Genomic DNA, 21,484 nt, shown 5'->3' on the forward strand with positions numbered 1-21,484 from the left:
CCACTTATAGCTGAAGAAATTACGTATAACCTCATGGGCCAAATGCAAAAGGTTTTTGTGAAATCATGCTTCAATAATTTATATGAGATGTGAAAAATCTAGAGAAAGTGGGATTTCTTTCTGTAATTCGTAATTGTTGGTAAACTTTTGCTGAGATTGGCATTTGGGTTTCTGCAAATCCCTTTACATCAGTCTCATCTTACATACTTACCAATGCTAAATATACATTTTAAACACTTGAAGAAACCACTTGTGGACTAGAGACTGAGATAAAATAAAATACAAAATCAAAATATCGGCATATCATCTGATTTCACTATGTCATGATTGAACAGGAAAGAATTTATTAGCCATGGCTAACCATTAACATCAAAGAACTACAAAATTATATACAAAACTCATCTATAACAATCTTTCTATAATCAGAAGCTCAACAAGCACCAATTTATGAATTAGAGGACAAGCAGGCTACATATGCAATCCAAGAGGGACAAAAATGACAGAAACAAAAGAATGATAAGCAATAGGCTGAGCGAGAAATGCTTATTTGCTTAGTTATCAAAACCACACTCTCAAGTAATCAATGGTCAAGAAAATAAGATCAGTAACAAAGACACATACATGCTGGATTTATGGGGAAAAAAATAAAAAAGACACAAAACCAACTTATTGATTTATGCACAAAATAGCATGTGAAATGCTCCAGTTATTTCATAACCATAGAGCATCAAATATGTCAAGAAATATTTGGGGATTAAAACACGTGAAAACCAACCAAAAATATTATTTTGGCCATGGCAAAAAACATATAGGAACTTGAGCTACAATTATTCCAGACTACAAGCTCACCTTGGTGGCAGATCGAGCAATTGCCTGAACAACCGTATCCTTGCCAAGAAAATGAACAGCATCTTCCATCATCTGGCCATAACATACACATATATGTATTAGCTGGATTAGACAGATTAAACAACAGAAAACATCAAAAAACAAATTAACAAGAAATTAAGCAAATATGTTCGAATCATATCATTAGTGACAAGTATCCACCAACCTTAAGCGTCAGACATGGGCGAGAAACAGCAAAACCAAATGCAACAACAAGAGTAATTGCCGACACAGCAGCACCAGCAAAAGGAGGGTATATTTTCAAACTAGCAATGACGCCCCATCCCTCGATTGCCAAAGCAATCCCGTACAGAACAAGAAAGGCATGACTGTTGAAGAATGAGTTAGATAAGCATTAGAGACTATGTACACAAGGGATAAAACAAAACCTGGCAAAAACAAACAGCACAGAATTCAGGTTTCAGACCTACCTAACATTTTTTGCACAATCTGCATGAGCATCATAAACATACACTGGTAAAACCCTTGGAGAATATACAACAATAGGGGGTGAAAGAAGGACCTGAGTAGAAGGACAGATTTTTGTCAGAGAAAGAACTGGAGAGCTTGAGGCAATTGACACCAAATAACTCAAAGCATATTTTCAAACAGAATAATGTAACCCCAAGCATTTAACTAGGATAATACTAAACAGAGCATAAGAGATTAATCGTAGCTTTTCAATAATTAGAATAGCTTACAGTCAACGCCCTTCCTGCAAGAAGAAATAGAAATGCAAAGTATCCAACTGATGCACCAACAAATGGATTTTCTGCAACCAAAATTTATTTAAATTTTTATTAGAAATTAGAGAAGTATATTTTAAAAGTTAAGGAAATGGATCAAGTAAATAAGCAGGGCATCCTTTTACTCACCTTCAAACAACCCAACTAGAAATGCAGCCAAAGCCAGAAGAAAAGCTAGAAAGCAAACTAAGAACATTTGAGTTCTTGTCAAATAGAAATTGTTTGAAGCCCAATAGTGAGTAACACCAATTGCAAGTACAACAAGAAGGATAACCAACAGGAACGCAACCCCAACCTGTCAAGTTCCAACGAATAAGCACAGATTAGCCTGAGAAGACTTGAACTGTAATGCGAGAGAGAGAGAGAGAGAGAGAGAGAGAGAGAGAGAGAGAGAGCATTCATATACTAAAGCACAAATTTCAAGCACTCACTGTCCAAGGCCTAATTATAACTATGATGGCTGATATTGCACCAAAAAATAGCAAAATCCCAATGCCAATGAAGACATAGACTCCACGAGAAAGTCTCCAATCATCATCTTTCCTGCAAATATTTTTTTCATGACAACATTAAGATACCAGTCATACACCAGGCACATAATCAAATGCAGCTTGTGCTAATCCAAGCTAGACTGGTCCATATGCTTACCATTTATATAAGCCAGTAAAGAGTGAAAAGACTGCAGGAATGCAAACCAAGGGAAGCAAAGCAGCAAGAAAGTCAGCCTTCATCGGGATTACGTCCTCTCGAGAATTCACTACCCCCCAATATGATGCACCACAAAATGTAACAAGAACAACTGCAGCAAAAGAGAGCAGCATGTGTGAGGAAGTTACTTTATTATGATATTTCATGAACAAGTTAGCTACCTTGTGCAAACTGTGCGAGAACCACAACCATAAACAAACCTTATAGCAATGCCATGTTAGTGCAAGTACAACTTACTAGCAAAAAGGCCAACGCAGATAGCAGACGATAACGAGAACCGGTATGTTGCAAACCATGCCACAATAGGCAATACAGCAGTAAATAGTAAAGCAATTGCAGAAGTTAGCGCCCAGCCAATATACATAGATGTTGCATAAGGAGAGTAGGAGCTTCTCTGATCTCCACTCCATCCCTTGTAGCCTAAGTCATCTAAAGGCTTTGCAGATACTATGGCACCAAGAGCCAAAACTGATCCAGCGAACATCGATATGCTGACCACAAGAAGAATCCGCTGAAAAAAAGGATACCAATAATGATGCATCACACAGATATCATGGATAGGTGAAGTATGCAGTGATTTGGTAAATCATTTAAAAGGCAAAAATCTGAACTTAATTCGTCTGCATAATCAACTAATGGGCCAGAAAAATTCATCTACTTACAATGTTGAAAGAACAAAGAAAAGTGTCCCATAATCTGAAATCCAAATGATAAATATGGCCTCACATCTATACATCTTTAACAACAAACTACCAATAATAGATGTTGCTTTAGGCCTAAGAGTACAAGAGATAGTTCATTGTACAACCATAGTCAACAAGCATCATCCATCTTGCTGGAATTCAATGATCTTCCATTTCTTCTTTAACAAGCATGATCAGACTCACAAACTCCAACTAGTTCTGCACTGGGTTCCCTGTCATCTACTGCAACTTCTAATCTTCATTGGTGAGCATACCATCTCAATTAAAGTATATCGCATGATCCTTGTCCAGTTAGCTTAAACCTCCTACAGCCTTGCCTTTTCTGCCCATTTTTCCTATCATGCAACCCACTTAATTAATTCACCTCTCCCATATTCATCAACTCCAACCAACCGACCAACTTTCATCAATGAAAATTTCCTTTACATTTAACCAGCACTGAAAGAATTTAGGGGTGGCAATTTATAATAAAGCCTGCTGATATGACCTGCAACCGACTCAAGATAAGCAGGTTCAGGTTCAGCATCAAAGGGTCACCCCTGTTTGATCCAATTATAAAATGGGTCAGGTTTAAGTTTAGAATCTTGATCTATCTAACCTGTTTCAGCACAATTTAATAATTGGGTCATGTTGACACACTTACAACCTAACATATTTAAGACCCGTTAATCCATTTTAAGACTGTATAGTCCATTCAAAACCCCATAACCTGTTATCACAGAACTGACCCAATCTGACCTGTTCATCAAACAGTTTACATGCCTCTGTTCTACCTGTTTAATAAACAGGTTGGGTTTGTTTTAGACTTCCATCCCATTTTATAAAATGAACCAGTTCAGGTTCACAGGTTCTCTCTAAGACCTATGTCTCAACCAGACCTGATGCAACCCATTGCCGCCCCTGCGAAAGATTACTTCACCCACTAGAATCACATGTTAGCTGCCAAAACAGTAGCTTGATCCCATAGATGAATATAAAGCCTATGATTACCGAAATATAATGTATATTAACATACAAGTAACCCCCCCCCCCTTCCCGCTTCTCTTTTTCCTGCAGCTTTTCCTCAAGCTCATACTGGTCCACACTCCGAATGCAGAAGACTAGATATGGCAATAAAACATTCAAGTAGTGAAACAATAACAGAAAAGTAGTAGTCAATTTCGATGAACTTGCTCTTCTTGTGAAACATTAAAAAGAATTCCAGCAACTACAAAAGAATGAGGTCGATGGAAGGGTGTGAACTGAAGAGTCATATTTCACCAAGGAGGCATTGAATGCAAGCAACTTAAACACTCATTAGCAGCAGGATACTTTCTTCGTGTCTTAGTTTCAACCATGAGACAATTTGCAACATATTGTTTCGTCAACATATTTGCCCATCAAAAGATGCGGGAATCAACAAGACAGGGTAGGTCAAGAAAGAATAATGCATAATCTCAACAACCATATTAGCACTAAAACAACATCTAAAGCTGAAGCAAGGACAAGGAAGGAAGAAAAATAGCAAGTTTTGGAGTGCCCTAAAAATTGCAAAGGGTCTGGAACAACTTCTGCATAATAAGCCATACAATTTTAATGACGATTTGACCAACCACATATACTGCAAAGGTATTGTTGGGCTATGAGAAAAGCAGGTGGAGATGACCATCAACAAGCTACTGATGACACTTATTTGACATTGCTGAACAATTCACTATCACTCGGCCAAAGCCATCAGTACCCAACTCAACACTGGAACATTACATTTATCATTTTGCTTACCGTTTAGAAACACGAAGGTGTCTAGAAAGATATACTGGTAATATACCAAGAAATCACTAGTGCAAGCATCATTAAATTAAGGGTAGCAATCAGGTTTGGTTGGGTTGAATATGGGCGGAGTTTGAACATGGGTCAGGCCAACAATTGGCAACTCCCCTGACAAATTTATTAGACAGGTCAAAAGTCCAAATCTGAGCCTAAACTATTCATTAAACAGCTAACACAACCTAACTGCATAACCTACTAAACGTGTTGAATCAGGTTAAATGGGTTGAGTGGATTTTTAACGGGTTAAATGGGCTGAAACAGGTAAAGCAAGTCATGCTAACCATGACAAAAATGTGTTAAATAGGTTTTAAACAGGTCGAACAAGTTTTAAATGGGCTAACCAAGTTGAATCATAACCCGGTACAATTATTAAACAGGTCAACATGAGTTAAATGGGTCAAAAGTTTAAAACAAAGCCTGTTCTGTTCAATAAATGGGTCTAGGCAGGTTGATCTATTTATGACCCGAATCCATTTATGCCAAACTCGAATTTGTTTAAAGCTAGTTGGTTGCAGGTTGGATTGATGGGTTGGGTCATAAATTGCCAACCCTACATTGTATAAGTACTGAGTCCAATAGAAAAGATGAAAAAATGAGTCATGGTGCTTAAAAGGACAACATGATGCATAGATTATTTGCATAATGGATAAAATGCAAAGTGCCATCAAAATAAGCACAAAATATGAAGAAACATAATAATATCCAACACAAAGATGGTCAAGTTAATCAACCTTCATTTGATGAGATAAGGTAAATGCTAGCCTACTAGTAGGGGGTTAGGGGCAGAACAATAGTGAGGCAAAGTATCTGATGTAGCTCAACTGGATATTAGAGGTCTGACTATCAAAGAGGCACACAATATATACAACTAATAAGTCAAAGATGTTCGTTATGAAAAGCACCCTTCACCAGAGAAGCAAACATTGTTGATATCCACTGTTCCTTAATTCCTTGATGAGAAAGAAACCAAGCAGCCTTTTGCACCAACTCGGGCCAGGAGATTACAGAATGTCTAATATGGATGCTGTATTGGTTGGGCACGATTTTTCATTTCTCAAACTTAATGCCCCACTTTCTACTCCTCACAATTGAACATGAACAAACTTTTGTTTCATGATCTATTCTCCCATCTATTTTACCTAATGTGTCTTTAGAAAGTAAAGAAACAGGCTAACTGTACATTGGTTGGGCATTCCATGGTTTTCTTTGCATGATAATCATCAGAGAAAAGAAGCATGATCTCTTCTAATGTAATCTCTTTCTTATCCCAACACTACATAATCTCCTGCTTAGAGTCCCAATACAAAAGTCTAATAGAAATTACTAGAAATGGTTGCTATGTAACTCCTGCAAATCTCCTGCCCCTAGATTTCTCTCTTAGCTTCATAGTTACTGCTTAATTTCAGAATAAACAAAAAAAAAAAAAAGAAAAATCCCAAACACAGCTCCGCATATGCATTACATGTGTCAACAGGGGCAGAACCAAGATTTCCTTCTCACAGGGGCCGACAAAACACTGCTGTACTTTGATTTTATAGCTTTAAGCGTGAAGAGACTATGGATACAACATATCATATTTACAATAGCAATTCTAATTGAATCCCGCAATTTATATCCAAATGTTCTGCCACCAATAAAAGGTTTGTTGATGATCATTAGTTGACCAAAAGAAACCTATATTTTCATTAACTAAAACAACAAACAATTAAAGTAACAAATTATCATGTATTTTTTCCTTAAAGGTAGCAAAGGAGATTTCTTATACACTCATGTACATATTTGCACAAGAATAAAAATTGTCACTGTAACATGGTTAAAAAAAAAAAAAAGTAAGAAAAAAATAGACGTTGAGACTTTGGGTAAGAAGAGTTGCTTGCTTTCTAAGTGCTATTGTGCAAAACTTCACATGGGCTCCAAAGAAGTTTTACCACACTAATGAGCACAAAAAGCATTTTCATATGTTTCAAAGGCTGAACGATGGGCATCCATGGGCAATAAATATCATGAAGAAAATAACTGATGGAGGTGATACTCTATTAAAATGAGAACAAAAGTAGGAAGGAATAAAGGAGGATGGTTGTTATCAAAGAAAGTGGATGGATTTTGAGAGGCTTTAGAGACCCAATTTGTGTAGATAGAACATGATTTTTTTTAATTTTTCAATGAGATGGTCTACATAAATAGAGATGTGGGTTTTAATGGGAAAAGAGAGGGAAAAAGGGAGAGAGTTGTGGACTTAATTTCAGTTAAGTACACGATCTCATCTTCATCCCATATAGTAAAGTTAAATAAATAAAAATCAGATCTAATTTCTTGAGATGTGGAAGTAATTTAAATTTCCTTCTATAATAAATGAGATGGAGGTAGTTTTAGCATGAAGGGCCCAGAATTCAATGGAGTTATTGAGTCCCAAAATTCAAGGAGCGGCCAAGTTTATTTGGCTCTTTTTTGTTTGGGCAGGTGGTTCACAGATGCCTAAAGTTTAGGAAGATAGATGAAATATAAATAAAAGGAATTTGCCTTTTTTTTTGGGCGGGAGGGGGGGGCTATGGCCCCTGCCAGCCCCTGGGACTACCCACTGTGTGCCAAGATGCAGTACCCTGTAATGGGCTCTTGAACCTCATCAACTTATATTACGTTCACCACAAGCACTAAAGCACCTGACCTGCAAGTTGAATTTAAAACACAAAAAACAATAAACTTTTGACTGAAGATCTTTTTATGGACACCAGCCAAAGAATAAGTCGTGGACAACACCGGGTACAGTATTCTGTAATTTAACAAAGGGTACAGCAAGGGCACTAACTCTTTCTTTCCATTCAGAATGATAAAGAGAAGATTTTATTATAACTTTATTGAAGGGGAAAAAACTGTAACATTCAAAAGGAAATTTATGTTACCAAGAATCAAGCACCCCCACTCCAAGAAGTTCAAGAATACTAATTGTGTACACAAGAAACTGTCAACAACCAAAGGAAAGGAGACAATTACGGACAGACAGGAAAGATCATGAATGAAACACACTGTACATCCATAATTCCACATCATAGACTCAAGTAAGAATATCGTTTTACATATATATCTTTGCATGCATGGCCATAAAGGAAATACATTCCTTGGACAGGTTAACAATGCTTTTGTAAAAACTGAGATTCAGCTACAACCAAGAATAGAGAGAGAATTTTAATTATAATAAGAAGAAAAAATGATAAAACCATATAGCTCAAATTGAACAAATGCACATACTGCAGGATAGCAGCTGAAGCATGCAAAAATGTTGACAGAATGACAACTAACAACTTTCATTACATCGCCAGTAAAGTTTGTGTCCTAGTAGTCAATCTCAAAAGCAATTTCAGTATGGCACATAGTTCTTGGCGACAAATGACAGAAGAAGCAGGAGTGAACAGTTCACAGCAGTGCCAGGCACATGATTCTGTAAGGAAGTTTGATGCCCATAAGGCTAGACAGGCATCTCTGAACTCTGATGCCTACTTCTGCATGTACATGACTTTGCTTGAGAAAAAACGCTGCTTTATGTGACAATAAATATGAATGTTGACGCAATCATGCCCGCATATCATTACTGGGTGATGAGGAATAAATAGTAGTATGTAGGATATCAAGTTGAAAAAGGTTACCTCCTTCCTTCCCAGAGTTTGTTGAGCATTTCCACGACTCTCAAACCCTCTTTGTGAAATCCAGAAACGATAGCCATTTTGAATCCATATCGGAATGGCAACAGAAAGGGATGCCACCATTAGCGGGACAGTCAAAGCCAGGCCCAGTATAACAGATGACTTGCTGCACAATCATATGCAGAAATAAATGACATACCAAAAGTGCAAAATAAGTAAAACAAGTATGAAATCGAAAGGCAAATGAAAAGCTGACAGAAAAACCATAATCCACATAACGTACATTCAAACATAATTTCTACATGAGTGGTGGAAAGGCAAATTTGAACAAACAAATTCATCAAACGAAGAAAAACCATAAAAGAAGATTTCAATAATTGCCTTTGCTTCATGTAAAACAGCAGCACAAGGTTTACAACCTCTGCCTTGCGAGCTTAATGAACAGAATCGAATGCAAGCAAACATTCCATACAAAACCAAGAATTTACATTAAACACCCAACCGATTATTACTAAATTAATGAGATGCCACTAAATCCAACTGACCAACTAAATCACAATTAACTTCTTCAAGTCACTAATTTGTATGCAAAGCTCAAAACAAAGTCCCAAACACAGAAAGAACCCTGAGGTAAATAGAATAGAGGGGGGAAAGAGCACAAATATTCAAGAAAATATGAACAAATGGCTATAAATATCATTCCCCACCCCACACACAAAAGACAAATAAATAACAAAAACAAACTGCAGCTCCAACTGCAGACATATTCCCGACATCAGCATGAGAATCAACTATTAATCGGGACAGACAACTAATAACACAACCTTGCATCAGTAGTTTTAACTTTTAAATTCTATGTTGGTTAACACTTCCATACTATGTGCACTGGCATATAAATATGGAACAGATATTATTAGAACTGGTTTTATAAAAATGTGATGATAAATAGAGATGATGTTTGTTTCACATTAAATGCTACATGCAGCATTATGTTGGTGCAAACTCATTATGTTTCTATGTGATTCGCTCCTTTTTATTCATCATTCATGTACACTACACATTCTTTACTTGATGATGTCACAAGATAAAAGGAGATGGTGATGCTATGGCATACTGGGTAAGCAGAATCACCCTTAGAAATGACATTTCCAGTATTAGAGGTCAAATAACTACTAGATCAGTTCATGTCAAACTAAAAGTATAAACTTGGTAACCTCATGATATATCAAGAACACGCAAGCAACAAGCCATGCAAAACAGTGTAAGGCAAACCAAACACTGATGAATGATCATAAAGATTATATTATGTACTTAATCTTAGTCCAATAGTGTTAAGGACTGCATTTCACTTATTTTTAAAATAAGACAGGTGAATCTATCAGAGAAGATGGGGGGAGCTATCCTGAGGAACCTGCACTAAGAACTAAGGTTTGTTAAGACTAAGGAAACCTAAAATCACTCCTATAATGGCGAATATGTAACTATTTGAGGATCATCTTTGTAAACATAGAGAAGATACATAGGACTAGGAGCATTTACAAATACCACAGCTATTCCCTCTTGAGTATGGAGGAGAGATTTTACTTTCACCAATTCACCAAAAAATAGCAGAGCTTCAGAAAAACAAAAGTATCATGTATAATTTAATTCAAAGAATATTATCATTGATGGAGTTTTCCATCGATAATTTGGTTTTTGGTGAATAACAGGTTAAAAGTTCAGGCTCTATCCCAACCTTTCAAACTTTACGTTCTTGTTTCAAATTATAGGACCATTTTCTCACTAATATATACACATATATAAGGCCAGCCTAGTGCATGAGGCTCTGGCAATTGCGAGATCTAGGGAAAGTCAAATGTAGCCTTACTCCTATGTGCAAAGAAGCTATTTCTATGTTTCAAAACCGTGACCTCCAAGTCACAATGGAGCAACCTTACTGTTGCGCAAGGCAATATGTATATATATGTCTGTGTGTGTCTGCATGGGTGCATGTGTGTGTGGGTGGGCATATTTATGCTGTTATTCACATTTTCCAGGCCAGGTCAGGGAACTTTGAACATTATGTAGAAAAAGGGAAATATGAAGTCAAACAGACTTGCCTCCGAAAGAAGTCTAGGACCTGTCCATTTTTTCCTAATTGAGTTCACCAAGTTTATATACAAACTTTGGCATAATGTCGCTTGCTGATCTGGGGCTTGATTTTTAGCTTGGAGCAAAAACTCAAGCTGACCTGCTGAGTGCAGAAAGTTCCAACACATGCAGCAGAAAGCTTGGATAGAAAGAAATACCATGATGTTCGAGAAAGGGAATAGATCACATAGATCCTAAGGGTGGTGAGACTTATCAATATTGGTTCTGGATCCCAGTTTGGAGAAAAGGTTGACTCCATTGGGCCATTTTTCCTTGTGTTTTATCATTCTGCCTTTTTGTTCTTCTTCCTCTTTTTGTAAATCATATCTTCCTAACTGATTCTTAAATGAGTGGATAATCATAATATTTCCAAGCACAAGTAGGCCATAGTTCACAAAGTTAAAAAAAGCATAATTGAAACAATGCTGAATCTATTCAAACAGAACACAATCATGAGATAGCATTGAAAGATCCTATGCCAACCATATATCACAAAATGCATTCGGGTTACATTTAAAACGGTGCATTTAATGCATAATGAGATTAACTAGCAGGCTTGTGGGAAAATTAAAGGATCAATAGAGAACTGTGATTAGAAGAAATTAAAAAAAAAAAAAGAAAAACATACCTTAAGAAGGAGAGAAGAAGACCAACACATGTACTCAAAAGCCAAGCAATAAAACCATACTGAAGATATAAAACCAAGTCAGAAACAACAATAACAAAATAATAGACTACACAGAAAAAACAGACAACTGTAAAAGAAATATGCTTTTATTTGATTCCACAAAGTCAAAGCAGGAATAGAAGAAGCACACATTCAGTAGCAGGGTTAGGACATGAAACATTGTAAAAGGATTTATGACTAAAGAGAGTCATGCAGAACATAATTAATCTAGTTCTATTCTTGCAACATTATGGCACTTGTGATCATTCTTGTTTGAACTTGTAACAGTTAACACAAAGTTCAGCAAGCTGACTCAACGGTCCCAACCAATGTTTGCCATACAATCCCAAACCGGCTCGTACTGGGCCAAAACTGGCATGAAAATACCCTTCGGGTCGATTTAGGACCCGAATTAGCCCACACCGATGTGTGCCAACCCAAACTGAGCTAAAACATAACGTATCACCCAGTACGTCCAAGACTAGGGTGCGTACTGGTGATACCCTAATAAAAAGTGGGAAAAAAGGATTGGGAGCTATCTCGATACAGAATGTATGTACCATACTGGCCGTATTGTACCAACCTGGTAACATAACTATATCGTACAAAGTACCAAGACTGCAGACCTTGGTCCCCAGTCAACTATGTTGGCAAAAATAAAATGAACTTCATGTATGGCTACCTAAGAAAATATATATATATACACACACAGTGCTGGTTACATTCAGCTAAATGTTCCATGTGGGGCATCTCATCGAAAGCAATAACATATAATTAAGAGGATACCAAGTGTACAATGTCTTCATACATACATTGAAGTGCAAACACATTTATTCATCAATATAGAGCTATCCAAAATGAATTATACTAAGAAAACAAGATACTTTAGGTTTTGTGTAGCTCTGAAGCAATTGCATACAGTTTTGCCAAGTCTTCAAATGATAGAAGACTGACACCGTACATAATTATTGGCTGTCCCAGCTCTCAGCTATGCTAGTTTGTTCTCAACTCTATGTACTTGGTAGAAGAAGTAGGAAGTGGGAAATTTGATTTGGCTTATTGGTGGTAATTCTGGCAGTTAATGCACTAGAACTATCCATGACAACTGAGGTCTATTTCTGCATTTATCCTTGTCCCCTCTTACACAATATAGAAAGGGATTCCATAAATGATGCTAGGATCATCATTGTAGTTGATATTTTATCTTCTTATTGACTTCAACCTACAAGATTTAAATATTCCCATTACTAACATGCCTGTAAAATCCTATATATCTTTGATTCTTTTGTTAAACTAGAATTGGATCACATGAAGGCATACAGCAGAAACTTCTGTTCTCTTATAATTATAATAAAATGAAGAATAACACCAATTAAGGCATCCCCTTTGGCTTAAGAGGGAGGCCAACAATATAGCATTCTCCCGTGCTTAGGCAGGTAAGGGAGGGTTACAGTAAAAGCTAGTAAAAGACTTTCCCATAATCCAATTATATCGCAATGTCAGTTTTCTGATGGAAGGTATTATACTCCATACTTGATTCGTTCTCTCAGACAAAATGTTCTTATGTGCACCGGTCAACACAACTGAAATGCATACTAATATCAACTTAGCAAGAAACAGCAATCTCACTAATGCTGGAGTCCTGACACCTAAAATTGAAATTGTTTAAATTTCTCATTTTCAAGGAAAAGGAAAATGCAGTGTCAAAGGATAATGAAGCATGTAGCTGAAGTCTATATGCAATTTCAGAATAGTTCTCGGGCTCCTTTTCCATCATTAGTCATTATAGCGTATCACAAACAGATGTTGACATACAGAACATTTCAAACAAACCAAAGCTGAAAATTAGAAGTCAGAAACCAAATGAACCCCACATTTCTCTACATTAATGAAAATAAAAGAATGCAGACACAAATTGCATGTCGAAATTGCTTGGAAAAATAGAATGATTAAATGATCATGGCTGCATTTGGAAGTACAAAGCAACTGGAATGTAATATATTATTTATATGAAGAGATAAATACTTGCCAATTTAGTATATAAATAATTTTAAGAAGGCTAAAGAATATAACTTATGAGTTAAAACGTATGCATAGAATGTAACAAAATGACAAGATTACATCACATAAAATGTCATAAACTTCACTGTCAATGACAAAAGGTAGAATATCACATTTCCCACAAAACACTAAAATGTAATTACCATCTGAAACCTTCAAGTTAATATTAGTTTACTATAAGATGTTTGCCTTCAGAAATAAGTTCATATTTTGCTTTTTTTCTTTTCCTTTTTCTCATAACAAGTTAGCAATTTCAGGTCAATGACCATAAGGTTCATGTATCCATATCAACCAGTGAAGTTAGCTTATTATATCCAAACAAAAGTACCAGTTAGAAAATAGAAACAAATTACACTCCAGTAGGAATTGAACTCAAAATACAAACAAAAAAAAAAATGCCAAATCCAGCATGAAAAGGTTAATCTGTCTGCTAATTCCAGCTTATCATGTTATCAGGGAAAAGGGAAAAAAAATGACATCTCCGATATCAAATGGACCACTTGCCACATGAAATTGCATCCGAAATAGCAATATAAAAAGTCAATCAATTTACCTTGCGAGTACTGGAAGTCATCACCATTTCTTCTGCGCGAAGGGACCAGAGAAATGCCATGATAGAACAGACAACAGGGGACAGAAGCAGAATAGAGAAACCAAATTCAAACTGCAATCAAAATAATGATCAATATTTATGCACAACTTCTAGTCCACAATAATGTGAAAAGTCTGACAAAAAAATCCTCATATCTTTTGTTCTAAGGATCAGAGGATCTGTTTACCTGCTCATGCGTGGCATTTATAACTTTAACAGGCTTGGGGCGCCAAACTACCATAATTACTGTTTCTATGATGAAGATAAAAGTAAAAAGGATCCAGGCACGCTCTGGGGTACCAGCAATTTGGTGCAATATAAGCCTAGAAAGATCGAGCCATTTTTCCAAGCCCTGGCGCCTCAGTTCTTCTGATAAAGATATCTGATTCAGGACAGTAGTATCCATTCTATCTGAATCAGTGACAGCAACATCTGTAGCCTCTTGATGATCTCTATCTGCATCTAAACTACTTCTCTGCAACAATGCTAAAATTCTAGGATCCAAGCCCTTCTCCTTCAACATGAAAGCAAAATTTGGATCCAACCCTTTATCTTGTAGCAGACTAATCAACTCATGATCTCCTTGGCCTACTTTCCTTTTCAACATAGATGTGATCCTCGGATCATTTAGTCTGTCCTGAAAAACTAGAGCTAAATTCAAATCCAATGCTTGCTGGTTTGTTGAAGTAGCACCTGATCTGCTTGATTCACAGCCTTGGCTCTCCAATCCACTGCCAGAGCAAACAACAAGTGAACTGTTGGGATCAAAATGTCTATCAGCAGATGTTGTAGTCACTTCAGAATCCTGAACAACGGAACGGCATGAATTGCTACGTAACGCTAAACTTGCCCTGCTGCTGTCTACATTCTTGTCACAACTTACACCTTCTTGGCAGCTATAGGAGCGACCAAAAAGCAAATTATTCCAATTACTACCATCACTAACACAATGTGAGTTACTTCTGCAGATAGCCTCAATGGAATTACCATGTTGACCTGCTTCAACACTACTGCTACTACGTTTCACACTGGATCCACAACCTTCAGAAGAGCTTGAAGAACTACTTTGTCCTTTCCTCCTGAATCCTTCTCGCAGACGTATTACAGTGCTTCTTAAAGCATCTCTTCTTGCAACCAGGGGGTTTGAGACAGATAGACGACGAGAAACAGCAGCAGCCAATAACACCGATGCTACAAAAGCATAACTTATGCAATGTCCCAAGTACCTAAAAGATGATAGCAGCATACAAAAATTATTATGTACAGCCAAAGATGTTAAATATAAGTGAACAGATAAATGAATACCAGTAATAGACTCCAAAGCAGATAAGAAAAATCCTGGACATTCCTGCAACGAACAATGCCACAACCCGACTTTTGAGTAGTTCAAATCCAAACAAGCATGCTCCTACATTCCAGTCTGTGACAAGTGAAACATATAAGCAGCTTCAAAAAGAAATTCATGGGTAGTAATATTTTTATATATAATGGTGACGAAAAAACCTACCTAGAACAATAACAGCAACTGAAGTTATTGCCCCCAACCAATGTGCTTCTTGAGCAGTAAAACCATATAAGATGGAGTACGCAAGAAGTACGAGCAGTGAACCAACATAGAGGAGTCCTAGATGTAAAGCTCTATGGTAGAAATACAAGATCAGAATGGCAAAAAATATAATAGAATACAAAAGAATAAGATGGTAAGCCATCATGTATCATGAAACAGCCAACATGGTGGAATACAATGAAAAGTTCAATGATAAAACTAGAGTTCCACACTGATTTATATTATCTTCACCCCTTCATAAACAAAACATCATGAATGAGTAGAGGAATGTAAAGCTTGGACTTGCCTACTGGATTTCCGCATGTACAACTCATTTGGATCTGGTGGATCAGGTAATCGAGCAACAGGACCCACTTCAATACAATCAGAATATGCAAATTTGTATGACCTTCGCACATATTCATCCATATCAAATCCAGTTCCTAATACATAAGTATTTATAAAACATTAGGCAATACCTGTTTATTGGTATTTTTGTATACAAAAAAAAGAAGAAAGTTAGGGATCTCACAGAACAACAGAAAGATAAATTATAATTACCATTGAAGACCATTCTGCAAATGAATAACATGTTGATTGCTAGTGCTATAGCAGACACGCCAAAGAAAAATCCAGATGGTGAATATCGCTCAGAGGCGCTTGCGCCAGCTGTGACGTAAACAGCACAAAGTTCGTATGCGCAGAGTAGAGCTACAGCTAGCAGAAGAAGATAAGCAACTGCTCCTGCAAGAAGAAAACCCATAACTAGTGATACTCTGTACCTCTGGTCGTTTATACTGATTATTAAATGAGTTATCACTTAAGCTGTAGTTAATAGCACTGTGATGATTGGAAGAAGTATACCAAAAAGTTTGACAGATATTTAGATAATATGTGCTAATCTAAAATGCTTTTTCTTGTCTAGAAGTCATGCATACCTTTTGATCGAGCAAACTCACTAATGAATAAAATGCAACAATAGCATGATGACTTACTTGTGAAAAGTCAACTAATTTTCATGTTATGCACCCGCACAGCAAAAGGCCAATCAACAAAGTGTGTTGTTCAGGAGAATCTTCATAACTAAAAGAGGTCTCAAGCCTCAACAACAAGCTCAACATATATGCCATCATCAATATATTTATAATCCTTTATTAAATATCTCTAAAAAGGATCTTAACCAAAACCCAAAACCTGATATCTTAGAGACAATGTTGTGGCATACATTCATCAAAATAATAAGCTTTAAAAAATTCATCTCATAGGTTCTACTATTAGTTTTTAGCAGAAAGAAAGCAATACCTTGCAAGGTTTAAAATCCCATAAGACAAGAGTGTCCAAGTTTTCCCATGGGATGAGATGTGCCACTGTCCCGCTCCGTCCCGACACTTGGGACAAGGGATGTCCCAAAACATCCCGATCGAGATGCTAGGATGCTGGAAAAACGGTCCTGTCCCAACACATGGGATAGTACCCCATCCCGGTGTCCTACAGGATGTCCCACTGGGACCTAAATCCTTGGTGCCTTGCTAATGAACATTAAGTTCTTGCATACAATCTTGCATGTTAGTGTATTTAGGGACATATATTGTGCACAAGCAGTACATAAAACATAGCTGATTATACAACCATGGGCATAATCAGAACATTTACTAGCAAATATGCTTCTCTAATCTGCTTGTCATTACTTCATACAAATATTATCGTTCAAATTTTATGATTTAAATCCCATATTGTAAAGATATTAATTTTCATCTATTTACACTTTTTCCTATTTCCATTATCATGAATAATTATAGACCATTGGTATGGGGTATAGATGATGTTGTGGCAATCACGTGCGCACTCTAAAATTAAGCATGTCATTTCATGTCTTGGCATTGTCTTATATAAACAGACACCCATCCATAGTCATTCAGTTGCCCAATAGTAATTATGATGGAACCCATAGAAGGTTAAAAGCTAGTGCTCAATTCAAACCAAGGAAGCATAATGCAATGAGACGAGAAAATAACATTGCAGAACTGCAGATTATAGAAACAATCAAGCAAACAGATTATGCACCATTGAATGAATTAAAATAACAACAACAACAACAATAATAATAATAAATGCATGAAAAGAAATCACATGACTGAAGAAGCAGACAGCAAGAATATTTATCCTCAGCAATTTTTTTGTTAAACTAGAAGAAAATTGTACAACAGAAAATTTTACAATGCTTGAACTGGAGTAGCATGTCAAATTCTAAGACATTCTATAGGTGCAAAAGAAGAAAGCAATCCCAATTACTACATAGTCAGTACTATTAAAGTACTAGAAACTTAAATGCAGCATCTAAAGAGAACATAGAGAATCTAGAGATATACGTACTTGAGCTTTGCCATTGTGTCCTCCACCAAAGCATGATAGAATAGAAGGCCAACAAAAGAGCTGTGCCGGCCATTATTACAGCCAATCCAATTATATTCCGACTCAAAAGTGCAATAAGTATACTTCCCCATACCATCACCACTGCGATGGGAGAGAGAACAGTCACCCATGCAAACAGAGATAGAGAACTGCATAGTGCACTTAATTGCCGCCCCTGGATAATTTCCGGCCATTTTCTTGCATATATCCAACTGAGGATTAAAGAAGTTTAATTAAAAAAACATATAAATGAACAAAATCCAAATGTGACCAGCAATAGCTGAATACTGTCTATTATGTAATCACCATGTAGATAAATACATGTCACAAGGGCTAAAAACTGATAAGAACCACCCTAAAGTCTGAGTTGATTTTTGCCTAAAAGATGAAGCAAAACATTAATTTCAATGTCACAGATTTCACAGACACAGATTTCAAATTAAGTCAATAATTTAAAAATGATATAATTATCAAGGCATGACATATGGAAGCATAGGAATGATAACAGTAACAATGCAAATTTAACTTAGCCTAGAGTATCACTTTGGCATTCTCTTTATGAATCAATATATAATTCAACGACTTTTCATAACATTGTATAACCACCAATATATTTGGCGTTCACTTTAAGAATCAATATATAATTCAGCGAATTTCAGTACATTGCATAAATTCCTAATCAAGGTGCTTACAAGCAAAAAGCAATGCCCTCAAATAACTTGGATAACCAATCAGCGAGTAGGGAATCTACCAAACTTGTTTTAGACTAATTTGGCGAATACAGCTTGGAAGAAACCCTCTAAGACCATTTGGACATGGAGTCTAGGAAAAAGGATAGGTTATATCCATTGATACAGCCACTTCCAGAAACCGATAAATGCAAGGATCTCATTTTAACTTAAATATAAATTATGTTTAAGAAACACCAAAAAGATATTTGATAGTGATATTATATGCATAAAATAATCAGTTAACCTTGACTATCTGATAGTATATTCCATATACCAATAAATTACAGGCTTCTATTCATCATATTCCAGATCAAGAATATTGAAAAAAATAGATATAATTCAACAATTTACAAAAGCAACTAATCTAGATACAAAAACAAGGACCTTAAATAGAAGAAATTAGATTCTAAATTGATAATATTTACATCCCAATGTCAACCCAATAATTATTGGAAAAAGTCATCATGATCATCATATTATGATTCAAACATAGAAAACCTACTCTAAAAAACTATAAGCCTAAAAGACAAAAGCATTTTTTCTAGTACATGGGATAAGAATTATGAAATCTATTTGCCCGTTTTACTTGAACTGGACAAGGTGTCTCTTTCGTGCATTAAAAAACACTGGAATAGGGGTTTACCCATTGTCAAAAAAATATATATTTTCAAGATAGAATTTTGGGGGTAAAAAAAAATACCATAAATACAACCCTCAATTTTCTTTCATAAAACATACTTCTATCATTGTATAAATAACATACCTTGTTTATAGAGCCATGGGCACATGTGGATAATCATGACAAGAGTGGCAATATGAGATTTCCCAATAGGTAATGCCAAAAATTTTTCATTATCAAATTTCTCTTACTGCTTCCCATTACTATTTTTAAATGCGTTAAGTGAACAATAAATTCTCACTGACTCTTTCAAAAATTTCTCTCATGCCCACCCTTGTTTTTAACAAATAAAAGAACAAATCTCCAAAGAGCAATAGTATGGTTATAGATGAGACAGCTGGATTCTAGTTCAAAATGCGTATCAATGTGATGCTCTCATGCTCAAAAAGATTAGAAGCGCTGTAATTTCAACATTTGTAAACATTATGCAAAGGCAGGTATCATCCTGTTTCTAGTTCGGTCATCTCTTCTTTAGCAAGGTGATAAATTCCTTTTACAATATCCATTGGCAAGTCAACTAGGTATTCACACTAGTTACTTGCTAGTATTCTAGCCATAAATCAAGCAAGGGCTTGCCAAAAAAGAAGCAAGAACCTTCTCAACTTCCATAACATACTCTGTGGTTTGCTATTCTAAAGATGTTAATGTTTCTATCGATGAAGTGGATGTGACTTCTTGTTTAGTCATGAAACTTCATACTTCATTCTTTGAATTTACATCATAGCCAATTATCTTATTCTTTATTTTACATATACACCTAAGCCAATGTCTGAACTTATTCCCAAAAAACCTGGAACAAAACAGCAAAAGGGAATGGAGAGCATTCAGGAGAATGACATGCAGAAACTTGTATCTCTTGTCAAAAGGTAAAATACGAAGGGGACCTAGAAGAAATACGCATTTTAGAGCAGACAACAGCCAAACAAGATTGTGTAAGATTTGAAACCAAACTAGCTGCTAAAGATAATACACAGGATTAAAAGTTTGGATACTTAGTACCTTATATTTAATGTCTCTCAATTCAAGATGTGAGATCATTGTCATGATCAAAGTCCGCAGAACCAGAACTGGGAATCAATACAGATCCATACCGGAGCAGACCGGCACGAAACGACACAGAAGAGAATGGAACCGAGGAGGAAAAGAGAGAGAGGGAAGGGGGAGGAAGAAGGGGCGAGGGAGGGAGAGGGTGGTCGGAGAAGACGCCGATGATAGCCACAAGTGGGCCACGAGTGCGTTCGAAGGACCGCCACGGCCTCCACTTCCTCTGCCAAATCTCAGCTAAGAGAGAGAGGGGAGGAAAGAAAAGGAGGGAGGAAAAGCCAGCGGAGAGGCCACCAGAGGACCTCCGACTGGCCACCGTGGCCATCGAACGGCGAAACCATGGCCCGTAGCTCCACGAATGTGAAACAGAAGCCATTAGCTCTATTTCACAGGATTTTTTTTAAAAAATCCCAATCACAGTGAAGCCGATAATAAAGCCGGCAAAGGGGCTTGCCGACTTCACTATTCATCATCATTTTTAAAAAAAATGATGAACAGAGATGATCGCCTCTGTTTCACGGCCACGACTCCACTCACATCTTTTCTGCCACTCGGTGCCCTCCAACGGCCATCCGACGCCCTCTAACAATCTCTCCGCCACCTGTGCCTCCCTCTGGTACCATCGCTCCCCCCTCTCTATATCTCTCGATTAAACACCATATTGGATGGCGCCGAGCTGCGAAGGCCTCTGCGGCCTTCCAACGGCCTCGACGGCCCACTACCGACCCTTCGACGGTGTCATCCCCTTTTTCTGTCCCCTCTCTCTCTTTCCCTCTCCGTTGTCCGGTGTTCCAATTTCACCAGCCGAACCATTCCGGTTTGCAGCCAATACGGCTCGAAATACCCTGAATGCTCCGATTCGGGATGGTTCAACGAACGCTGGCCATGACAGCTATAGATAAGCAAAATGATCACATTGGCTGGATGTGAAGAATGCACTTACCCGAACGAAAGCCTAAAAAAGCATACATAGGTTAAGAAAGAAATCCATTGCGTAAATTAGGTGGAAAAGAAATCAACACATGGTATTAAACAATCTCCTTGACCATCAATTCATACATTCAAATCAGAGGGCCCTATCTCAGGAGTTCCATGAATGATGTGTTGATTTTGTTGGATACGATCCTCA

The 21,484-nt window shown here is 36.9% G+C and overlaps 1 protein-coding gene across 2 annotated transcripts in view; it reads right to left on the reverse strand.

The window, feature by feature from the left end:
- The window catches only part of LOC105056325 (calpain-type cysteine protease ADL1), a 37,528-nt gene that overhangs the window by 12,519 nt on the left and 3,525 nt on the right, over positions 1 to 21,484 (reverse strand). For both annotated transcript variants that reach the window (XM_019854501.3, XM_010938484.4), the window contains exons 3-19: positions 17,863 to 18,113; positions 16,051 to 16,233; positions 15,797 to 15,932; positions 15,451 to 15,581; positions 15,249 to 15,363; positions 14,131 to 15,169; positions 13,905 to 14,015; positions 11,252 to 11,310; positions 8,497 to 8,659; positions 2,580 to 2,853; positions 2,283 to 2,433; positions 2,066 to 2,177; positions 1,764 to 1,929; positions 1,590 to 1,660; positions 1,320 to 1,411; positions 1,055 to 1,217; positions 850 to 921 (exon numbers count right to left, since the gene is read on the reverse strand). In XM_019854501.3, the coding sequence (XP_019710060.1) occupies positions 850 to 921; positions 1,055 to 1,217; positions 1,320 to 1,411; positions 1,590 to 1,660; positions 1,764 to 1,929; positions 2,066 to 2,177; positions 2,283 to 2,433; positions 2,580 to 2,853; positions 8,497 to 8,659; positions 11,252 to 11,310; positions 13,905 to 14,015; positions 14,131 to 15,169; positions 15,249 to 15,363; positions 15,451 to 15,581; positions 15,797 to 15,932; positions 16,051 to 16,233; positions 17,863 to 18,113 (3,289 nt within the window). The remainder of the gene's footprint in view (positions 1 to 849; positions 922 to 1,054; positions 1,218 to 1,319; positions 1,412 to 1,589; positions 1,661 to 1,763; positions 1,930 to 2,065; positions 2,178 to 2,282; positions 2,434 to 2,579; positions 2,854 to 8,496; positions 8,660 to 11,251; positions 11,311 to 13,904; positions 14,016 to 14,130; positions 15,170 to 15,248; positions 15,364 to 15,450; positions 15,582 to 15,796; positions 15,933 to 16,050; positions 16,234 to 17,862; positions 18,114 to 21,484) is intronic.

The sequence above is a fragment of the Elaeis guineensis genome, chromosome 13 (assembly GCF_000442705.2).
Source record: "Elaeis guineensis isolate ETL-2024a chromosome 13, EG11, whole genome shotgun sequence".
NCBI lineage: Eukaryota > Viridiplantae > Streptophyta > Magnoliopsida > Arecales > Arecaceae > Elaeis > Elaeis guineensis.